Raw genomic sequence first — 24069 nt, 5'->3', positions numbered from 1 at the left:
GATATGAACTGCACTGGTAAAACTCATAAAGGAGTAAGAACTGAAGCCTCTCAAGTGCCCTCATGGCCAGCATTCCTTGATTACTCACCTTCCAATATAAGCCTAGCCGAGTCACTCAGCCAGACAATGTAATCTTAGGGTGAGGAGTCATGTTTGACTCTCCAGGAATGAGCTTCTGTTGAGAAAGATGTTCCCACCAAACATCATTTTGTTAAGTGGTTTGGAAGGAGATTCTCAGAATAGCTCTCCTCTTGATGTGGTGTATTTTGTACTATGTTGGACAGAGTTGAGCTTAGGTAAGGGAATATTTAGTACAGACACAACTATGAGGGTTTTCCTGACTTATATTTCAACAGTTCTCATGCAGGTTGCTTGATTTTTATACATGTGGTGCTGATATTAAAGACATCAAAACAAAAGAAGTCAAACAATTCGTTTTCTCTCCTGACTTACTCTTAATTAATCCTAACGTATGGAAACAATGAGACATCTTCATATAGAAAAAAAGGGAAGGAATTCAAACACTCTGAGAAGTAGCAAGCATAGTATTTCACCCAAAGGACCTGGCAGGGACACATGTTTGAAACTATCTAGCTGTTGTCTACTTAAAAACAAAAGCTGACCTCTTATATTCCTATGTGCTTTGTAGACAGGTACACAAGGAGATTACTAGGACTGTTAGAGTAAACGCATTACTAGCACATGCAGAGACATTCCTGCTGATGCTCCTAATCAACACGTCACTTTATTAAGACCTTCACCACGCAGTTTTTTGGGGAAATCAAGAGGTGAATCAAAGCAGCAGCAATGCTGTGGAAAGCAAGCAGAATCTGAAGTGCGGTCACAGGAAATAATTTTACCCTGCATATATGTAGCATCAAAACTGCCAAAAATCCCCAAATAAGCAGAAGAAGAAAGCAGGGACCTAGAGGCCTAGAGGCAGAGGCCTAGAAATTACTCTTTAATGAATAAATGTTCATTAAAGGGTTACAAGATACAATACAATAGTCTAGGAAAACAAACCAATGTCTTTCTTATGGTATGTACCTGATGTCTGCAATGGCTCTGGTCCAGAAATTGTTGAGACTTAAGTCTCTGTTGTTGCAGTTGCTGAATAGCAAACTGAAGCTGGTAGCTTCCTTGTGTGGGCTGGTAGCGCTGCTTGGGGTTCACCCCAGTCACCAGGCTGTAGGCATTCTGCACCTGCCCATCGCAAAGACCCGCCTCATCCTTCAGCAACCTGTGGCTTGGAGAGCAGTGTCAAAAGCAGCACAGACAAAGGGAGGATTCAGATAAACAAAAAACACTCTTTTGAATCACACAACAAGTGTTGCTTTACAGTGTCAGCTTAACATTTTATTTACCCTGCAATAAAAGTTAAATATACAAAGATTTCTCCTTGTGTTGAAAAGCACTCTAAATGTCACTCGGAAGAGAAATATTCTTGAAAAATGTGTTGAGCAAGAACAAAAATAAGCATATTTTCCAAAATGTAAAAATATTTCTTTAAAGTTGTAAGCCTTTAAATAGAAGCCATCTCCTGTTATCCGGTGATCGAGTTTAAAGGATCAGTGTGAAAGATTTAGTGCCATCTAGTGGTGAAACTGCTGATAGCGACCGACTGAATAAGTCTGCAGAAGCGTGCAAGGTCCTCTCTGGAACAAGTGTTTGGCTTGTCCACTACTTGGCGGGATCTGTGGAATGAAACCTAAGTGATTATACACTAATGAAAACATAATTATGAATACCATATTCCATTTCTGTAGATACATCCAACTAAATCCTACACACTGATCTTTCAATATTCCTGGTCAGGGTTCATCCTGCTTAAGAAAGGGATGAGACTAATGAGAAAAAAAAGACTAAATAGAGAGGCTTAATATTGAGGATACTGTATACAGGATTAGTTCAAATATTGTCAATGACTTAATGATGACATCACCTTAGATCTGTGCTCTCAAAAGAAGATACTACTCACTTAAAGACTCAAGCCTCAAATCAGAGTTAAATCAGAGGGCAAGCCTGTGGCAAACACAGGCTGAACCTTTCCTCTTTGCCTCAGCGCTCCCCGTGCTTCACGTTCCATTCACATCACAAAGCCACAACCTGGAAAGCAAACCTTTTGACGAGCTCCACAAGTTTGTAACTGGATTATCTGTCATTAGGACTAAGCCTGTTTCAACTTTTTCTTTCCCTTTTTTGGCCCCTGCTAAAGCAATGAGGTGACCAGTCTTCCCTTCAGACATGCTTAAAGAGAGTCTATGTGGAGTCTGGTGTGCTGCTGTATATATACCATCTCAGCCAAAAATAATGCCATAAAGAGCACTATTGGGAGCTGCAGGGAAAAATATAAAGGAGAAAAAAAAAAAGAAAAGAAAGAGATACACACGCAGCCGAAGAAATGGGATGCCTGGGGGTCTTAATGACAAAAAAGTTCTTGGAAATTCCTGCCATTACATCCAATAACATTTGTCCATGGGTCCGTAGTTAAAGAAAACACTGCAGACTTAAAATCACAATAGCTATAATATTTTTAGAACCAAAACTATGATAAGGTCTAAATTTAGAATTCAATTAGTCTTGAACAACAATGCTCACTCTGGGATAATAATCTTGTGTTGCTCAAGTGAGAAAAATATCCCTGTCCTGTGTGGCCAAACAAAGACACAAGGGATCTTAAAGTCATGTGAACATGCTATCCGCCCATGCATTTCTCAGTTCACTTAATAGCACATATATTGCAAAAACAACTGGTGTTACGACGGGCCAATTCATTTTTTTTTTTTAGGTTTTGGAAACAAAGGCTCGTCTGTGAACTTTGCAAGGCCAGAGATTCTACAACACCAGGGGACAAAACAAGAACTTGTTCTTTGTTTACAGCAGCGATTTCCTTTAACTTGGCTGCAGTTTGCACATTGGACCATGGGGACTTTCGCTGCTACCATTTTATTAGCAGATGGTCTAAAACAGACTGTCTTCAGTTGGGAGCATATGCTTTTCTTGACTACAATGTCATTGTAGTGGTCTTTTCAGACAGGACTTGTCAACACAACACCATACAAAAAATACTACAGATCACCCGGAGGAAGCAGTTTCAGCCAACACATCAACCACTGAAATAGGGGAAAAAAATAAATGAGAGAGAAAAGAACAGTTTTACATCTGAGTTTCTCATCAGTGCACATGTGTGGAGCTCTCCAGCTATCTGGGACTTCCCTCCCTACCGGACTTCTGCTCGTGGGTGTCAGCTTACTCCCCGCTGTGGTCGCCATCCTTTAATATGCTGATATAACTTACTGTAGAACAACACAGCAGTGCAAGTTGAGCACATGTGCGGCATCAATCTAACTCAGCGCAAATGTGGGAAAATGTACCGTTTGAGATGACGTCATGCCAGAGTATCTCAAAGCTCTGCCTGGTCGGTGTAAACATCAGCTGCCGCAAGAGCGTGAGGGTATTTCCAGCCATTATCAGTGTTTGTTTACCATGTTTTCATGGACCATTCGTGTAGAACTGTCCTTAAAGTGGAATAAGAGGAGTAGCATATGGAGATTTGTTGAGTACACCGTAGCCAGGAAAGGTAATGCTTTAGTTAGTGCAGTGGTGAGCCATAGAACGACCTGTGGTCTGTTCCAAAAAGCAGGTTGGTGCCTCTCTTAGTATAAACCTACATGTCAGATCCGTCTTTATGACAGTCATAGATGAGGTAAATGAGCTACACAGCAGGTAACAAATAACATCACAGAGAATCTATTTTAAAACTTTACTGCCTGACTTTGGATCAGACACTAATACAAGGACTCCTCTGTAAAACTCAGGAAAAATATAATTTATCGTGTTTTGACAGTTTTATAAAGCCCTCTCTTGTTAAAATAATAGTTAGTCAAATGATTTTAAACTTAAACAAATTGCCACAACAAGACTAGCAGGTAGTGGAGAGTGCAACAACTCAATGTTTGGTCTGTCTTCTTTTCCAGTTAGAGGCCGACAAATCTGGAAAACACAGAGCATCCCATAGGAACATTGGCCTGGACATATAGAATACATATTTTATTTTCATTTTATGTTAAGTGTTGTTAGTTGTTTTGTTGTTGTTTTTGCTTTATGTATGATTTGTAGGGGTTGTTTGATTGATTGTCATTCTCTATGAATGTTGTTCCTTAAGTCTGGAACAAGGTCTGTAAATGCTCTGCGTCAATTTTTATCTAACTCAAACAAGCCTATACACACCGTCCCTGTGAGAGACCACAGTCTAGTTAAAAAAAATGTGTTTACTGCTATGGCCTTTTTATTCATTCATCATTACATCTAGCCAATCAAACTAGTTCTTGAATAGTGATAGGGAAATAATCACTATTTTACACTTGCCAACTGCCTGCCAGCAGCCAGGATAACGCTGTTTAATATCAGAATGTTTCTAAATTATGTAGTCTAGGGTTTATATGCCACTTGATAGAAATTCATGATCTAGTTTAATAACAGGTCTGCAACTAACAACTACTTTCATCAATGAATTGTGTACTGTATGAAATGTGAAAAAAAAAAAAAAAAAACCTTCATTGAGAAATCATTTGTTTGGACTGACCAAAAGATAAAAGACTTTTTTTAAAAGACTTTTAACTGATGCACCATTTGAAAAGCAGGGGTATAACCAACTGATTAAACTACTTATTGTTTCAGGTATAAATAAACAAAGTTTATTTAAAATTACATTTCAGGAGGTCGATTAGGCAGCATGATTGGATTTTGAATGTAATTGAATGTTTCTGTGTGAATATTTCAAACTCCATGCATGTATAAGATATGACATATTAATATATACATAAAAAAATGATTCCTGTTTCTGTTGATTCCAGTCACGTGTTCCCTAGAAACTATTCATTTGAGATCTCTTTACATGGATAATGGTAAAGCTTTTAATTGGATGGCACTGCATGTGCTTCCCATTCACCACATCTGTATTAGCTTTTGATGGTGAAACTTTGGTGAAACCAGAATTTACAAAGAAAATATATACTAAGGGCTTTAAAAAATAAATAAGTAATGGATTTACAAATAGCTGGTGCAATGCAGCCCTAATTCACCCTTTATTTGATAAATGATATACAGTACAGTCCAAGAAAAAATACAGCACACTGAGGGACTGAACACTGCTGTAGAGGTATCTGCTGCTGAACTACCTAAATCTATTCATTGGAATTCCACCCGCTCTTACCTTAAGGGTTCTCCTTGCTGTTACCACATCTGGTTCCAATCAAAGCGAATAAAAACTTCTCTTCTTTTAAATTCAAAGGAAGAGAGACATCAGACTGATTTTGTGGGACTTTGTCCCCCATCAAAGAATCTTTAAATTTTCACCCGAGTTTTTCTGATTAGTCGGATTTTTGGTGCAGGAAATGGGCTGTCATAAAATCCTCTGGAATGGTACATCCTTACAAAATACGACCAAGTAAAACATCAATCTACCAAAATATTGAACAGAACTAAAAATACCCCGTATAAGCAGGGCTGTGGTATTTCTCAATTCATGCAACTGGAGCGAACACAACACTGCAAACATAACAGTTTGTGGTCATTTGTTCATACAAGGAGTAGAAAATAGGCAGGCATTTTTTTGTGGCAATGGTGATAACGCAGAGCACAGCTGAGGGCCAACAGTGATGCTGATTTAATACAAAGCAGGCATGAAGGATTTTCACAAGCTCAAACCACAACTGGTTCTAACAAACCAAGCACTAATTATAAATTCACTACAGTGAATAAGAAACAAGGGTTAAATTACCAGCAAGTGAGTACAACTTGTTTCTTTGACACACTGCAGAAGCAACCTAACCAACTACAAGAAATTGCATTTGAGGTGGACCAGTCTAGATGTCTGACTCCCTGTGAGTGTTTTAAACAGCTCACATCTATTCGCATGTTCACTGGATGGAAATCACCATAAATGTACCAACACAGGAAGTGATCACTAACTGTGAGTGTATGAAAACGTGTTTCCCCTGATTGTCAGCACACTGGACTGAGGCAGGAGCTCTGAGAGTGCTGATGCAGCATACCTGCTAGATCCTGGCAGCAGCACTTCAAAGAGCCGTGCTACTCTTTGAAACCCATCATACTTCACCCCTGTGGTTGCTTAAAGAGCCAGTATGCTTAACAGTTTCAGTATGTTTGGCACAAACCGTCAGCCCAAGCGTAGGGGGAAGGGACTCAGGAAATTCTGTGTTTTAAGAAACAGAGTCAGGATGAAATCAAAACAATTTATCCTAATATCTTATTAAAGACATTTCATTGCAATAAGGACAAGCCAAGGCCTGGGAGTACTGGGGCACAAGAGAACTTTTTGTATTGCAAGCCAGTGACAACTGGAAAGATAAAGGTAGCTATGCATATTATTTTTTTCACAAAAACTCCTGTAACTTTTTTCTTCCTAAATCTTGGAATTATTAACCTAAAATGTGAAAAACTGGAAGGTAAACCTGCACTAACATATATTTCTCAAAGAAAAACAGTAGAACTGAATAAATGAAAAACGAAGCAACATATGGAGAGGTAAAGGAAATGTGTAAAATCACAACAGATCCATTCCAGCACTGTAGCACTCGGGTTTCCACGGTATCATATAGAAATGATGATGAAGCTATGTTTAAAATGATAAATTCTATTAAAAGTCTCTTCTTGCTTTGTGGAAATAAAAACATTTTAAAAGGCCAGACATTCCTGGAATTCCCTGACAGCTCGATACATAAGGAAGGGTTGGACTGGAAAAACAGAGTCCAAGCTCAGGGCCAAGCTGTCTGAGACACTGCCACTCACATATCAACAGAAAAAGAAAAGAGGCGACCACTGATGCTTAACCCTCAATGAATTATACCTTCAGTCGCCTAAAGACTCATAATCCTGGCCTGGTATCAGAGACTACAATCATGCGATTGTTTTCAATGCTTCTGTTACCTTCTTTGTCTTCTCAGAGCGGTGTGACAGGGGTGAGGGAGGAGGAATTTCAGTGGGTGCAGAGGCCGGGAGCAGACAGACTTTGTGGGTGTTGACATTGCACCACTGCCTCCAGCACCCCTCCAACGCAATGTTTTAAGCTGCCAGCATGCTTCGCACACTGTCGGCGCTCAGCGGCCAATTCTACTTCAACTTAGCTCCACAAAGCACAATTAAAAGGGGAACAAAATGCCCATTTCCATGCATGTCGTTCAACTAGCCAGCCCAGAGGGGTGTTGGCAATCCGCAATCCCTTTCCAGAGACTAACAATCTTCAATCTAAACATTCGTCTGGGACCATTAAAAAACCCTTTAGATTATATTGAGTGTGACCAAATGGGCTACCACAATCTCAGTGTCTAAAGTAAAGACGTGCATAAAATTGATTGTACAGAAAATCCTCAGGACAGTAATGTGGCAAAAGTGAACCACACTTGATACGTGAACAGCTTTTTGGAACACGTAGATCTCAAGAATGAAAAAAGCAGCTTCCCCGAAGTTAAACTCTGAACTATAGAACTGTAACACTTCTCATCACAGATTCTGAAAAAACAAGAATAGCTGCGTACTCCAACATCTGTGCACATCAACACAACATCTCAAACTTAAGTACTTTAAGGGGAGGGGCATGCTGTTTAGCTTGGCAGTGAACCCCATTGAGACTGTAACGCACTAGTCACTGTCTGTAGCCTCAGGGGAGGGCAAATAAACAGTACATGTGAGCACAATGGTGAAGCTTGAGCAAAGACGCAGGGTGTGCTTCACACTAATAGAAACAGAAAAGAAACTTCAATTGAAGGTTTTAATCAATGGTTTAAACGATTGCTGCGGGTTTGGGTCCTCTTGCCATGAGCACGACCTCCAGTTGAAACTTCACAGTGCAGAATGATGTACGTACAGAGTTTGATGCACATACATTGTTTTCATATGCAGGTGATCATCTTCAATTTGTTTGAGATATATGACAGAGCGTGCATCCATTCACTCATTCAACATTTTGAACATTTTGCATATATATACAACCGGGACTTTACAAAGATGGCAAAGGACCAGACTTAGACAAGAATTTTAACTGAACTTGAAAATCATGTCCAATTTATTTAAGTCACAAAATGCAGTTCCTCAAATGGCCACTTGATGCTGTCTCAAAAAATGAGTCAACGCCCAACTTTAGAGATGAAATTTACATATCTACAGCCTGTTACAAAAAAAAAGTTTTGGTCTCTAAGCTTAATGTCCCCATGTCCCCTCACAACTGTGGAATCATTTAAATTTAATACTTAAAGTCATGCACAATTAAGGGAGTGGCTGTTCTGAGAGACAGGTGTGGGATGTCTCCATCTCAGCTCTACTCAGGCTTTACCTCTTTGCCCATTTTTAAATTAACTCAAGATAGGCAGAGTCAGGCATTGCCAAGATGGCGACGGCTGAAGACACCCACATTAAGCTTCAAAACGACTTCAGAAATCCTGTAGTTGACATCAAGGAGGGTTTGTCTAGCTTTTTTTTACATTCAGTGGTCAAACGTTGAATGTGGGGACAGATGGCTCTAATGACCTCGCATATGCTACATTCTCTTAGACTCACCTAGCGCTGCTCTGGAGATCTCTCCCAGAGTGGACAGCTCTGACTGGCCCTTGGGTTGCAGTAGCTTTAGGGTTCAGTGTGAAACTCTCTCTGTTCAGCACCCTGTTGGCCAGGTTCAGGTTGGTCAGCTGTGGACAGAGGGGGAGAGTTTAAAAGAATGTATACAAATGTTATTTAACTGCCATACACCTACCTACACATAAAAGGATGTAAGCATTAAGTAAGTTAATCACTGCTAAGAAGCTTCAACCAAAAATCTTCATACTTGTAATCTCTGCGTCTGAAGAAATGATGAATAAGATGTGATGGATGAGTGTAAGGCAACGTCGTGTTCCTCCCCACATCAACCCCCTCCGTCTCTTGTATCTGGAGGCCGTGTGAAATGTACACACAGCACATGGCACAGCTAGTCTCCGCTCAGCACTAAATCCAGGTGGTCCCCTCCCTCTCCTCCATCCTCAACAGAGTCAGTTATCATGACTCGCCAGGCCAAATGTGTTTACAACCACATCAGCACTTCTGCAGCAAATGCACCTCTGTGCTGCCCCGTACTACCCTGGGAATTGTGCTCGGTGAAGTCCAGCGGGAGAATTAATCATACAGCCGTGGTGTTTTATTTACATAATTTCCTCCTATGCACTAAATTTCCAGTGGGAAAATTATGAAGCTGCCAAGCTTTGCACGACATACAATAAATGCGTCGAAGTGTTGTTGCACGGCTATAGCTCTAGTTTACTTATTAGGGTAAACTGGTGACGTGCACGAATTAAAACACACACGGGATTCCGTCAAAATGTCCTTTAAAGTGACTTAGACCAACCACTCATTTAATATCTAGCATAATAAATGTTATCACACAAGGCACAGTGACCTCCCTTCAGTGTATGAACTGGCTTGATGCCTCAACGTCTAAGGTCATGTACACAGCCTTGTCTGTTTGAGTTTTACAAGGACATCTTGGAATAACGTCCTGGACATACACATATACACACACGTGGGAGGGATTCACCATCATATCAGCGCATCAGAAAACAGGAGTATATCCACTTTATTGACGGTGACCGTGCCTGGCTTTACTCACTTTCAGTTTGTGTTGTGTATATGTGGCCTTGCATGAGAGTGAGTAATTACTTAAACCTTAAAGGTCAACTGTGCAGCAGGGTGTTGTTCGTGTTTACAAAGTTCTCCATTTAGTCCAGCGAGTGATTTAATGACTTCAAATCTGAGTCTTAAAAAAAAAAAAAAAAACTAAATGTACTCTGAGCCTTTAAGTGCACAACACTGGACTATTTTACTCTGCTGCCATGCCCAGGATTAACTACCCACAGGAAATACAGCAAACACTTTTCAGATAGACAGAATAATGTACAGTCAAAAGGAAGCCATAAAAACTGCAGACTGTGTGGTCTGGTGCCATCACAAAAAAACTTTGACAGAAAAGAATCCAGTGAGGCAGAAGGGGAGGTAGAGGAGGAGGAGGAAGAGGAGGGAAGGAGGAGGGAGGAAAGGTTGAGGGGCTCCTTAAGCTGAAGGCCGAACCTTCAGGGAATATAGGGGAAGGTGGTGATGGAGCCAGCGAAACTGCCACTCCCCTTCTCAGTGCCAATTTGCCACATTCCTCTATTTATAAGCATCAATTACCACAAAAAAGTGGCTGCTTGTTAAGTATCAACAGAAATCACTCCCCCATGGTGCATCTGATAATGAGACCTCACACGGAGCCGAGTCTTGATGCGGCTCACCACTCTTTAGGCCAGCCAGCTCCAAACTCCCGTTCCAGACCCACCCCCACAACAGCCCCAGCCCACAGACTGCAGGCGAGCTGAGGGCTAAAGGAGGAAGGTGCGTGGTACGAGGCAGCAGACCCTCTGGCTCCAACAGGTCTGCTGAATGAATGAGCAGCTAGATGCCGCTGATCAGCATGGGGTCTGAGCCAGGTTTACGCATCAACAAAGAGAAAATATCAAAGACCTCACAGAGAGAGACTACTGCTCAGGGGCCAGATTCTTCTTCCTGACATTAAACATTACACATATCAGTTTACAGTTGCTTAATAACTCAACAGAATTTCTTAGTCAAAGTAACTATTGACTCAGTGGGCTATAGAGGTCGAAAGCATAATAAACTTACATGTTGTGTGAGCAGGTTGATGTGGCTGGAGCTGGCATAGTGGCGAGCTACCTGCTTGTCGGCCAGCTTCTGCAGGGCTGAGATGAAGGCCTGCTGATTGGACTGGGCCTGGGCAGACAGAGCGTTTAATTCCCTGAAAGCCCCCGCTGAGTTTGACTTGAGCTTACTGGAACTGCTCCTCCTGATCACTGAGAAATAAAAAATAAAAAGGTGAGGACATCATAACGAATTTAATTTGAAGCAACACAGTGTAGAGAAATATGCCTACCTTGGCCTGCAGACGTGGGTCTAGAGAACTTCTGGCTATAGATGTGGGTGGCACTTGGGATGGAGGAGGAGGCTCCAGACCCAGATGTGGGTGAGGTGAAGGACTGAATTCTTCTGAGCACCTGGGTTGGTTGCTCTGTGGTCACCGTGTTAGAGCCGGCGGACGCTGCTGTCGCCACCACTCTTGGAGGTTGTGTGATCACAGGGGCAGAGGTGTATGCAGGAGGGTCAGAGAGAGGCTCAGAATGGCAAAAGTGAGACTTTGCCAAGGACTGTGCGTAAGACGGAGGTTGAAGAGGAGGTGGCGGTGGAGGACAGTGAAGAGGCAAGGATGCTGGAGCAGGAGAGCCGTGCTGCAGATTAATATGTGTGTAGTCTAACGTCAGAGGAAAGCTGGAGCCGTGCTGAGACGACTGGACATCCGGCTGGGTTTTACCAGTTCTAACATCCGCCTGCTGGTCTTCAGACAACAAACGGACAGAAGGCTGACTGTCAGTGGTCCTGATGTCTGGGTCACTGCTGATTTTCCCTGTGGAGAGCGAGGACTCTGAAGCACTGGAATCCTCTTTGGTCACAGGGAGAGCTGTTCAAGGGAGGAAATAAGCCAGAGCTCCTTTATCAACATTTAGCCATTCCTCAGTTCTGACACGCATTCTTTTTTTTTTTTTTTTAAATGCAATGAGTTCAAATCATTTGAAGCTGACCTTTCCCTCACCCTGGGTGACTCAATTTTTTTCCATTCATTCTTCTAGAGTTTACAAATCTAAACAATCCCTGTTTACTGCGCTTGAATGATAAAGACTTGAACATAAACCAGACTTTCAGTAAAAGAATTTAAAAACATGAAAGGAACTCACATTTGGAATTCTCACAGTCGCCTGAGTCTCCGGAGGCATTTACTTCACGGGCGTCAGTCTTAACACCTCTGACTTGTGTTCCCAGGAAGACGGTGGCCGATTTATTTTTCTGCGTATAGAATGTCAGTACCTCCTCCAGATCGCTTTCACTGTTAATAAAAAAAAGACAGGAGATAAATGCGTATAGCAGATTGAGTTCAGGCTCCAGTCAGATATACGACTGGAACAGTAAAGAACTGAGCCCCGAACAAAAGTAAGCGAGCTTCCCAGCTCCCTAACCTTGCTGCAGTGATGTACTCTTGAAATACTTTGGGGTTAACACAATGTTCCTCTTTGCAATCCTCCTGTTTTTGCACCATGTGCTCGGTTTCCTGAGAAGATAACAAAGAGTGAGACAGCAGATGTGCTCAGTAGTTTGAAAATAAAAGCCATAATGTCTCACAGCTCACAGAATTCGCAATTCTGTGATAATACTGAAGTTTGGGAAGCGTTACCTTGTTGTAACAGTGGATAAACTCCCCTAACTGGTGGGACAGGATACGTCTGCGGTCTTGGAGTGGTAACTTGCGACTGGGCAAGATTACCCTTATGTCCTGTTGAAGGTTACTGGCTGCTCGTTTCAGGAAGCGAATCACCAGCTCCTGTGCAGACAAAAAACACACAAAAGAAATCTTTTGTTAACTTTGCCCTGAGTCATCTGATTCATCATGATGCGTATGTTTCTTCCTTTCAGTGTTCAGCTCCTTCTAAAACACATATAAAAGAGATCAGCTTGAGTTAATCATGTGAATTCATGCCGATCTCTCCGACTGATGATGATGATGATGATGATGTATGCCTTTACAATGCAGACTTTCCAATCAGACTCAATTTTACAAAGTCCATGTTTTCCTCCTATGTGACCACAAAGGCCTCATACACATTTCAGCTACAGACAGGGTACAGATGAGTAACAGGATTATAATAAGAGAAATCTGGCATATAGTCTATATACAGTACATACAAAGGAAACAACGTTCCAGGGCATTCCACTGCTGTCTATTTATAAGGAAAAGGAGATTTATAAATTGTTGTCATTGTACCATCTGGTCGTTGTCCTTGTCTGGCCAAGCTGGGATGGCGTTGGCTCTGCTCTCTGCTAACAGTCTTTGCTGGACTCGCTGCAGGTACGAGGAAAAAGCAATCCGGGCCTGGACTTTACTGAAGGGGGAAGACAAAGGCAGAAGAGGGAGGAAAACCATAAAGAACTGCAAATGAAAGGTGCAACAACAGTTGATGGTAAAATGATATCCACTAAGTCCTCTGTTTGTTCAATTGAAACTGACAGCTAGAGCTATTATGAGTTGGAATCAGCGATATATCTGATACTACAAAGAGAACAAGCAGTAACACTCAATCAATTCGCTGGCATCTTGACCAGAAAAAGAGAGAAAACAAAAACAGGTATGTATCACTTTCAGCCAAAAGTTGTTGAAACACAGTGTCTTGTCTTGCATAAGTATAAAAATGACAAACTGTCTTCGTGGCCCAGGTGAACCTGGAGAGAGTGCTGTCAGAACACTGTAGTTGGAAAAAAAAAGAAGGTGTTTTGGAAAAAGCTGTCAAACGCAAACAATGATATGCTGTACTATAATTTCCCTGCGTCGTGCACAGTCCTGGCAAGCGCTGAGGAATTTCTACAAACTCAGACTTGTTATTGTGATTCCTCCTCAAATTATAATTTCAGGCATACGTTTAGCATCAACAGGAGACGGCAGTCTTCGTCGCATGTGAATAAGGCAGTGCGCATTGTATTTGTTTGTCTGTGTGCAGCAGTAGTTTTGATGCATAGAAAAATCTGGATCTTTCTCAGCAAATCTGGAAACATCTATCATCTGTTTTTAAATCATCTTTTCCCACTTAATAAAACATGCATAAGTTCCATTACGGTTTTAACAGGTGCAAGTTCAAAAGAACAGATAACCACAATTTGAATAGTAAATCCTTAAATCTTTGAAGTCTTTTGCAGAGGTTTTTGTATACCTGAACGCATCTGACAAAGCTCTGGTGGTGTCTCTTTAATTTAAACCTGATCAGAATCAACTGAGCCATCAAGGCCCATGAGCCGCCCAGTTAAACCAGTGCTATTATCAAAGCACAAAAAACAATAGCTGTCGATTAAAAAGCCAGTCAGAGGCAGAGGGTTAGTGGAATAGGAATAAAATCATAAATAACTCTCTCTACTTGATCCTTAGTTTTCCATGTAGTAGCACAGGAACAGACAAGTAATCCTTGAAAACCCAGATTCAAATGTATCCTTTCTAAAGATACATTCCTAAATTCCTCTAACTCTCTTAGGTAGGTGCAGTACTTCTTTCTATATAGAAAAGAATGGGAATATGAGACCACTAAGGGAGGGGGATGAGAGGAACAGTCATCATGACCAGCAGCCAGGACTACAGACTGACCTGAGGTCCCACCCCTGCTGAAGGATGGTGAGCAGGTTGACTCTGGGCCTGGCATTGTGCATGGCTGCCTCCGCACTGGAAAGAGTCTCACCGTGGCAGCACTCCAGTGGTGTGGTCGCTTGTTTTGTTACCAAAACCTTGTTTGAGACTGCCTGAAGTACTTGTTTCACCCCCTCTCTTTCCTCCCGAGCACGCTCCTCTCCCTCCTGACTGCCGTCCTCAGTCAGTGCGGCCTTGGACCCCTTCCCTGAGATATGTAGCAGTGTAAGGAAAGACAAATGTCAGTTGCATCACTGGCATTTTGGATAAAAGACACATACACTCGAAATAGGCCTTTTATTGTTGCTGCAATGAAATGAACTCATTCAGAGTCATATTTGGCCAACCTCACTGTGACACAGGGGAGTTATTTATTGGAACCAAAAAGCGCATTAGCGTGTGATGTCGTTCTACTCAGCAACGCTCTTCTCAGTTTTAGGGAGAAAAAAAAACAAACTGAGGCAGAATATACAAGGCCTACCCAATTTTTTCTTCCCCTTAGCAGAGCGATGAGTCAGGTGGCGCTGTCTCCTCTTTCGTGCCTCCAGAGACAGCAGCTTCCTCTCGTACTGAACAACGTGACAGCTATGGACTGTGTCCACCTGCAGCTGCACATTCCCATTCACATTCCTGAGAGACAGAGCAAGACGTGTCAAGTAGTGATAATAACAACAACAGTAATGATTTATACGTATATCATCAACAATTACAAAGCAGAGGAAAGGTTGTAAATTTCAATTTTGACTCAAGCCAGTTCAGAAAAATATTAGTGTTGTTGAGTAGCTTGTCCAGAAGTTGACGTGACAGAGGGTGATGGTCCAGAGCAGAGAGCAAACAATAACAGAAACTTCCAGCAACAAGCGTCCCCCTAATCGGACTGCCTCAGAGAATATGGAAAAGTCATAACTGGGCTTAGTTGGGGGCCGAATCCCCCGTTCAGTACAGTGCAATAGTCAAAGCTGTGGTTAAACCTGAAAGCCCATACGGACTCAAATAACCTAATAACTGTTGTATTACAATAACAAAAATGTGGTTGAATAAAAAGGCATAGTTCAACTGGCTTTCCCCTCCTGCCCCAAAATGCCACAATGCCACAGGGACATTGGAAAAGTTGACATCGCTTCATCTCCTCAGCTGTTCCTCTCACCTATCCAGTCGAAAGACCAAACAAACGCCACGTTAGAATCCAGCCGTTTCCACGAACTGATGGAGAGATTTATTCCCCCACTCCCGACCACAATGGAAACGCTTACCTTCCATGGAAAAGTCTGTTCGCCAGCATGAAGTTCATTGATGTCTTGGACTCCAGATATCCACTGAGAGAAGAAGATAATGAGCAAATTACAATAATCATAAAGGCATCGGCCCCAATGAGCCTCAACGTCGTTATTTGCGGCAAACGTGTTAAAATGAGGCTTCTGTGATATAGCTGCGAAGGAGGCAGCCGCTATTAATTTCCCAGACCGCTCAATAATATGCTTTTAAAAATGCCACAAAAGCCCTTCTGTGGAGTCATGGGTCTAATCAAGCAACAAATCCTCGTATAGGACTTTAAATTGTAGGCACAAAAAATGGATTTCCTCTTTAAATAGGGGCTTCAATTGCATTTTAATATAAAGTCTCTGTGGGATAATTCTGTAGGAACATAGCACAAAAAACCTCTGACAACAAATTGCCAGTTACTCTGTAGCTACACATTAGTCTTGCGGTTCAATTAGTTACAGTCAGTCTTATGGCCTGGCTTCACGACGCTGATGGCATTCATTTGTCATAAATGTCCCACTTATTTGAGGAGAGTTTTAGGAATGAGTAACATTATAGACAAGCGTGGCCTACAGTTGGTTCAGATTACCCATAAAGCTCCCATGTATCTTCGGTGGGGAAGATCCTAACGAAACCTCCTCGTCTCTCATACTCCTCCTTTGCTCTCCTCAGCACTTTGATCTATATTGATGGTAGAAAATAAGGCACAATGTTTGACAAAGATGCAGTTTGAATTTTGTCAGTATAGATTCAGCTGCCTGGATGACGTTTTTGCATTGCACACCGTCGTGTTTTAGACCGTACCTCCTCGGCAGTCAAGCTCAGAGTGCTGTCTCCTTGGCTGTGTTTGGCCCCGTGCTTGTCTTTCGTAACCTCTGTTTCTGAGTTACCGGCTGATGAGGGTCTCTGGCGCTGCCGGAAAAAAGCAGAGACAATACAACTCAACGCTCACATTGACTGCTTTTCCTCGTTTCAACAAAAATGCTTATCTATAGACAGTTAGGTCAACGTATGTCCGGACATTGACACAATTTTTGTCGTATTAGCTGTTCACCTCAACACACTGAAGTAACATAATGAACATCAACTTGAAATGAAATGTAAATGTCATACTTGGAATCAACTCCAGACCTTTTAGAATATTTAAGGAATATCCTACATCTGTCAATAAAAGAGCTTTTCAGTCAAGTGTCCAATCCATTTTGAGCTGTGTATTATTTATGTTTTTTGTAATTTCTACACCTTTCCCATAAATACCCTCAAATTAAAGTAGTGAGTCTGTCCATATTCATTATATAACTGTAACTATGAATTCAACGGTATATTAATAAGTCATGCTAAAACAAACTGGGTGCTTCATAACCAGAAGTGAATTATGTTTCAAGGTTGTTTTGGGGTTGTTGAAACAGAATTCATTTCCATTCCAAATGAAAATTGTGCAAACTACTCCTTAGGTAACAAAAACTACCCTCTGTTTTTTTCTCTCCGTGTCACAGAAATAGAGCTTTTTTTGTTGTTGTTGTTTTGCATTTGCATTCCTGGCCATCTCCCTTTTGCATGCACTACCAGGCTGTGACTGACAACTTTGGCATGCAGTTTGGAACTCGGGCCAGATAGCGGGCCACAACCCCACAGGATCACATACAAAATTTGTCATCTAAATAGCAGGGGGATTACATTTAATTTGTCTGACGTGGCTGGGGGGATACAATGGCAGCCAAAATGTGACAAGGCTTAATCCTTAAGAAAAAAAGTCTCAACTGTTGCCCCTGATTTGAGTAAAGGGGAAAGGACAGGTTGTCTGTAGGCCCCTGGAGTTCTTCAACAGCCTGTGTGACAGCTCTGGCCAAGTGTTGGACTTGTTTTAGCTATGTCTGGGCAACTGAGACTGTGCAGCAAAGATTCTGACTGTTTGAGTAAAGTGGTGCATTGCGGCATCTGAGGCACTTACTTACAAAGAGCACTTTGCTAATGTAATGAAGACTCTTTTAAAAATACAGCATTAGGAATCGATATAAGCTATCTGTCTGTCACTATGAAAAATCGTAAAGCCACATAATCAAATAAGCAAAAGAAGCAGCAAGCAATTTCTTACCGGTAATGTAACAGGCATCAGTGAATTGCAAAGGGACAAGGAAAAGGAAGATTAATACGTCTGAGTCAGAACAAAACTTACCACTCTGCTGTGTGTAGCGGTTGTCAGTGCAGAAAAAGGTTTCTAAGAGCCAACGGGTAAAGACATTGCATCAGCATTACTGCCTCTTTATGAAGACGCATACAGACGACATGCAGACCACATCAGTGTGCAACAATGAAACGTTGTTACTGTGTGTTTAAACAGGCCCTGGACACAACATAAGGTGGAGCAGAAATCTGTCTGATTTAGTAATATCCTCCAGCAGATGCTGCGCCAAATTTTGGTGCAGTAGTCGATTGGAGGGAGCCAAGGGCATTAGCTGTTGTGGCATCATTAAGCAACAAGTCCTACAGAGCGCATTAGTCACTTGATTAGAAATGATAAAACAATGAGCCACAGAGAGTGTAGCACTCACAAACTGATGTCACTCAAACGCTGTAATTACATTAGCAGTTGTTTTGCATTACGGTGGATTTTCCATGAGGGTAAAAGAAGAACTCAATGGCAGCGGCAGGAATGTACTGTAAGCAGCAGAGAGATGTAGAAAAGAACGGGAATGTTTTACAAGGAACGACTGCAATACTTGGCTGGGTGGTTTGCTGTGTGTGTGTGTGTGTGTGTGTGTGTGTGTATGTGTGCGACTATTCTCTACCTGTGTTCTCTGGGCCGCTGGTTGCTTGGTGCTGGGGTTCGGGGTGACTCGGTCAGAGCGAGACTGTCTTGACAGGGGGTCCTGACACACAAAGCCTGCAACGACACAGAAGAGCCATAAAGGGCTGTGCTGAAGACATCAGGTCCTAAATATGCTACTCATTCCCACGACCTTCACATATTGCATCAGCTCTCCAATGTTTGTGCAAGAAACCAAGTAGAACACTGAAGCAATAAATAAAACAATATAGTGCTCAATCAAATACATACATATTTTAGTCAGAAGAGAACTGTTTTGCTACGGTGACGCACTGCTGTCCAACTCAACCACAGCCCACTGTTGTAGAACTCGGATTGGGTTTCTTGCTTATACAAATGGACTGGTAACACTCTCACATTTATGTATTAATAAAAAATAAATAGCAGCGAATTTGCTCAGTTTAGGCCAAAGGCTGGAGACACTTTTGAGTTGTGAGACAACTAGCGCAAAACTAAAAAGCAAGTTGTTCTAAGAGAGCTGTCACTCTGCCTTTCTGTCCCCCAGTGCTCATTTCCAGTATTTTTTGAAACACAGAACAAATAAAAAAAAAAACACACACATCTGCAAAACTGAGGACAGGATACCTCCAAGCAGCAACATCTGGGTCTGAAAAGTGAAGCCAAAGCACGACTGCCAAAACCTGCAGTCCCTCAGATGGCCACTTGAGGCTGCCTTTAGAGATGAGTCAGTCCCCATAGAATCACATACATACATACAAATAAGAGTGTGGCTGCTTGGAGTGATATGTAGGTGCTCTCCCAGGTTGCTAGTTATCTGTCTAAATGTTAGACAGACAGCTGCAGTCACGCTTTGACCATTTTTGAATTAGTCGGCGTTTGAGCTTCAAAACTGAGCTTCAAGACTGCTCTTGAGTCCACCTCTCCAAACACACGGTAAAATCACTGGATACCACCAATTGCAAACAAGTTCCGGTGCGAGTATTGTATTTTAACGGAGGTTGTGCATTTGTAAAATGTGTTGTATTTTAATTGGTTTTATTATCATGACAACATCACAATGTAAAGTCTGTGGGCCAAGTGGGACCTGCAGGTGGACAGTGTACAAGTAACTGGCTCTTGTACACCTTTGGAGTTGTTGTTTTCTCACTTTGGCTCTTGCTCAGATTTTTAAATTTAATTTATTCCATCTTTACTTACTTAGTAAGATTTATAGGTATTGGTGGGTGGATTTTGTTACCGTTGGACACAGCCAGATAACCTGTTTTGTTTTGTTAGTGGTATTTAGGCTAAGATAAGCAGCTTGAGAATGATTCAACTCTTACTCCAAAATGCTGCAATCTCCCTTCAACCTTTTAGTTGGGGAAAGAATATAAATTTTTCTACAGTGACACACTGTCGTGGATTTATACAGTACATCCCCACATTCTTTACATTAAAGTGCATCATGTTGGTATTCCCACCCTGTCAAAAAGATTTAAATCTATGATCTTCCGTTCATTGGTTCCCACACTCTCTCAGAGCCAACTAGTGGTCACAGTGAAGTGTTAAAGAAATATGTTTATGCTGTATCTTGCACTCATACTTGGGTTGCATTTATTCTATTGACAGCTTTGAGCTCGAGGCTGTTTGTTCTGCCTCATCCAAGACGTCAGGTAAGAGTCAGGCCTCTGCCACGCTCTTGCCTAAACACAGCAATTATTACAAACATGGGCGACACAGAGCTGACAGCTACACGCAGGCAGAAAATGAATGCTAATGGAATGCTGTCATTATTTACAGGTCTGGGATGCAGCCCAAGTGTTATCAGCCAACAGCGACTTTGTTTGGTACATAATAGATGTGCTATGTTTTACATGCCACTGCTCATTTTCCCCAGACCCGCAGTAACGTCTCAGTCCAAAGATAACTGGCAATTTATGATTCTAGTCTTTCATTTAATGAGGCAGGGGGGAGGGTTTCAAGCCACAGCATTGCCTAGGATAAGATGCACGCGCATATGTGCGTGCCCACGCGCACACACATGCACACCATAGCCATTCCTCTAATATCATTAGGCTGAGACCACAAATAGACATAATGGTTCAGCGCCAGCTTAGATTGACGCCTGCTAATCAGAGGGGTCCATGTATATTGTGAAAGGATTACGTAAAGTAAAATAATCAAGAAATGCTTGACTTTTTTCCTACACTGAAATTCTCTGCATCTACAAGGAAAAAGAAAAACTGACAGTGCATGTGCACCTCTGTATGCGTTAGTACGGCTGTGAGATTCTTCTTGGTTTAACACACTCAGATCTTCTTCTGTACGAGAATTCAATAATTAAAAAGGGAGGAGACGTAACAGAGATTTATCTCTCTACCCTACTTCAAACACTGTTGTATATACAGTGTCAATCTCTGCCTTGGGCCAGGCTTAATGACTACAAAAAAAGCGAAGCCTATGTTGACAATTATGTCCGCAAGTCATTTAATGTTAATTAATGAAGGCTGCGGTTGAGTCTCTCAACACTGGAGCACCCATTATGAAGCCATACAGCTATTTCCGTCAGTTTGCGCAAACTCGACTCGTGGAATGCAGGAAAACATTAAGCATTAAACAATAGGCGACTGTCTCCATCGTCTGGAAACCTGCTGGTTACGAGGAAGGCCAACTAGCAGCTTTGCCTTCGGAGTAAGACTACCAGTGAATGAAATAAAGCATAATTACAGCTCTTTTCTTTTTATACCAGCTCCTCCAACGTTAATCTATTTTCCACAATTATATAATTTAGAAATGAATGAGCTCAAGTTAAATATTTTTCCGTTCAGATCTTGAGTACGAGTAATCAAGAATATTAGCTCTAAGCATCATTTTATTAGGGTAAATCAATAGGACTGGGCATAGTTGCTAAAATTGTTCCAGTTTAATATTCTGCATTTTAATTTATACACTGATGGGTTATTTTAGATAAATCTATTAAATGTGTATTTTTTTCCATCATTTTAAAGGTTTTTCCTTCTCTTCTGTAATGGTTAATAATGTAACTCACATTGTGGACATGCAAAGCCACCGTCAGATTTTAGATTTTCTCTATTTATTTAGAATACCTTGACACTGAAACTGAAAGTCCATGAAATTTACCCACTTGTTCAAAAGTGTGGAACAAAATAAAACATGGATTTATTCATCGTCTCAGCATGCACTCACCCACAAGTGAAAACATGTCCGCAATCATGCTGGCCTTTATCTTCAGATCCAAAGGTGCATCACTGTAAATAAGCAGCAACAAACAAGTATGAAGGAAGGTCGAGTAAAATAAGCCAGCTGTCATAAAATGTTGCGGATTAGTTCAACTTGAATAAAATGTTCAACATTCTTGCAGGCATCTCTAGCTTGAGGCTTTTAAAAAATCGAATATTTAAAGAATGAAATTTGACTCGCGGGGTAATGGAAATTTTTTTTCCGGTAACGGATTCGCTGTTCTTCTCTGAAGCAACAAATAAAGATAATTGAGTCACTCACCAGGCCAGGGAGGGAGAAAGGTTCACCTCTAACAGCCATGGTTTGAGGTTGGAGTCGATGAGCACATCAAAACCGTACAGCTCTGCAGAGAAAAACACAAAATGAATCAAAGGGTCTTCTTCACCACAGACGGGAAAGTCAACAGAGACAGACAGGATAAAAAAATAAATAAAAAAAAAACCTCGAAGATCTGCTCAGTAAAAATAGAGAATGAAGGGTGTCTAAGTCACGAGCGTCACAAGAGTTTTATCACACGCCCATTATGTGGCATTTGGCAACTTGGCCGATGTCTTTCTGCTGTTGATTACACGCATGTTACATACCCAATCACTCGAGAGAGAAACATTCGATGCCTGCTACCGAGGGATTGGCTCAATTACATTAACTAAGTACACACACATTTCATCTGTCATGGAGCTGCTTACGTAAGATGGTAGATCAAAAACAAAGTGTGGCTGTGAATATTTTCATACATGCAGTCAGTCATTTTCTCATGACCGGGGGAAGGTTAAGAAGTCTACATATTGTCACTACATATTAACAAGACGGCAGAGCACTAATGGCTACCAGAGAAAAGCTCCAGCCCCATCAGGAGTGAGTATCTTGTCCAACTGGAAAAATAAATCCAGAGGTAAAAAGCTGGGAATTTGACGGTGCGTCCCAAGTGGTAAAATCTGGGGAATTAGAAAGCCTTGGGCTACGGGCTGTATATATTTCACTCCAGTAACAGCTTTAGCACTGAGTGACACAATAAAAGGTTTTTACGGAGTGGTCAGGAAGTTCCCTGTGTAAAAATTCATCCATGCTATCCCAATATTCTCTCTTGTTTCACCGACTGATGTATGCCTCACTGCGGCAGAGTCGGCCTATGAGCCATATGAAAGGCCTCACACTGCTCTGGGGAGTGTCACCCTATAAGCCAACGACCCGCCGGCCCCAGCAGCAGCGTGCAGGGAAACCACAGTATTTTACAGGGATAGGGTGAAGCCCAGCCAAAGAGCCAGAGGAAAAATCCTTCTAATGGCACTTCAAAAGAACAGACTGTGTTGAGAATAGGCCAGGGGGGTTGGAGGTTTCAAAGCAGCCATAACCAGCACTGTTTGTTCTAGCATCTCAGGTCAATGCCAGTGTTAAGCATACAAAAGCCAGCGTGACAGCCGGCAATGGCTTAATATCGTACTGATAAAACTAAGCAGCTCTAGCTCAACAGAATGAGTTAATGTTATTAGGATGTACGTTATTTATTGTAGTGCACAGTTAAAAACTCATTAGGTTAACCATTAAATGAATCAGGGCCATATGGGACGTGTACCGTGGATTTAGAGAGCGCATATCCAAATAATTTCAAAGTCAAGCCAAACTTTAATATTCATCAGGCACTGTTGAGATGTTTTACTCATTCAGATGGAAACGTAGGTCTTTATATCTTTAATATAATCAGTTTATTAAAGTAAATTCATATAAGAATGAAATGTACTTGTATTTTATGACAGATGTAGTTCCTTTTATTGAATGAGGAAATAAGTCCTAGGATGGATATAGAAAAACAAAGAGACACCAATCAAAATCAAAGAGACAAAAGATATTGAACTAAAATTGAGTTCGAATTGACATGGTACTTGTTTCATTTAAACAAGTCTATAAACAAACAAGTTTATATGTGTTGAATAAATTTATTAGCCTTCCCTTCTGCACCCTGTTATTTAATGAGGAACAGAAGCCATAGAACGCAAGCATCCGCTTAAATGGTAACAGATCTGTTTTATACATTGTTAAGTGCCGCACATTTATGAAAATTCATGTAAAGGTTTTAATATAAGCTGCGACACGGAAAACGTCAGCCCGTCTAGAAAGTGTTCCGAGTAATTCGATGGCTACTGTTTATGACGTGCGCGGGGAGTTAAACTTATGGCAGCGTCCAAGGGTCCAAACTGGTGCAACTGCGAGCTGTATTTTCACGATGGAACTGAACAGAGTTTGCCATACGTCCGCGAGCCAAGGGCTGCAACACAAGCCGGCCCTGCCATCTTTAAATTTTGAGGATGGACTGGACCCCTGTTGCTACACAGTGCTCGCTTAAGCAGAGTGGATTTTATTTTCCACCAGCTGGCTTATCCAATTTTGTAGAAAAACACACACACAGAGATAGAGTCTGTGTGTGTGTGTGTGTGTGTGTGTGTGTGTGTGTGTGTGTGTGTGT

General features: G+C 41.6%; 1 protein-coding gene across 1 annotated transcript in view; it reads right to left on the bottom strand.

Moving 5' to 3' along the window:
* ttll5 (tubulin tyrosine ligase-like family, member 5) overlaps nucleotides 1–24069 on the bottom strand; it is a 49161-nt gene that overhangs the window by 11554 nt on the left and 13538 nt on the right. The window contains exons 12-28 of the mRNA XM_084569141.1: nucleotides 21870–21951; nucleotides 21555–21616; nucleotides 18370–18464; nucleotides 17757–17798; nucleotides 16385–16492; nucleotides 16170–16261; nucleotides 15571–15633; nucleotides 14799–14947; nucleotides 14279–14525; nucleotides 12914–13031; nucleotides 12326–12472; nucleotides 12111–12202; nucleotides 11832–11980; nucleotides 10976–11557; nucleotides 10708–10895; nucleotides 8578–8705; nucleotides 1048–1240 (exon numbers count right to left, since the gene is read on the bottom strand). Coding sequence (XP_084425267.1) covers nucleotides 1048–1240; nucleotides 8578–8705; nucleotides 10708–10895; nucleotides 10976–11557; nucleotides 11832–11980; nucleotides 12111–12202; nucleotides 12326–12472; nucleotides 12914–13031; nucleotides 14279–14525; nucleotides 14799–14947; nucleotides 15571–15633; nucleotides 16170–16261; nucleotides 16385–16492; nucleotides 17757–17798; nucleotides 18370–18464; nucleotides 21555–21616; nucleotides 21870–21951 — 2537 coding nt within the window. The remainder of the gene's footprint in view (nucleotides 1–1047; nucleotides 1241–8577; nucleotides 8706–10707; nucleotides 10896–10975; nucleotides 11558–11831; nucleotides 11981–12110; nucleotides 12203–12325; nucleotides 12473–12913; nucleotides 13032–14278; nucleotides 14526–14798; nucleotides 14948–15570; nucleotides 15634–16169; nucleotides 16262–16384; nucleotides 16493–17756; nucleotides 17799–18369; nucleotides 18465–21554; nucleotides 21617–21869; nucleotides 21952–24069) is intronic.

The sequence above is a fragment of the Chelon labrosus genome (genome assembly GCF_963514085.1).
Source record: "Chelon labrosus genome assembly, chromosome: 20".
NCBI lineage: Eukaryota > Metazoa > Chordata > Actinopteri > Mugiliformes > Mugilidae > Chelon > Chelon labrosus.
Note: the sequence above shows the minus strand (reverse complement) of the source record. Positions and strands in the feature narration are given on the sequence as shown.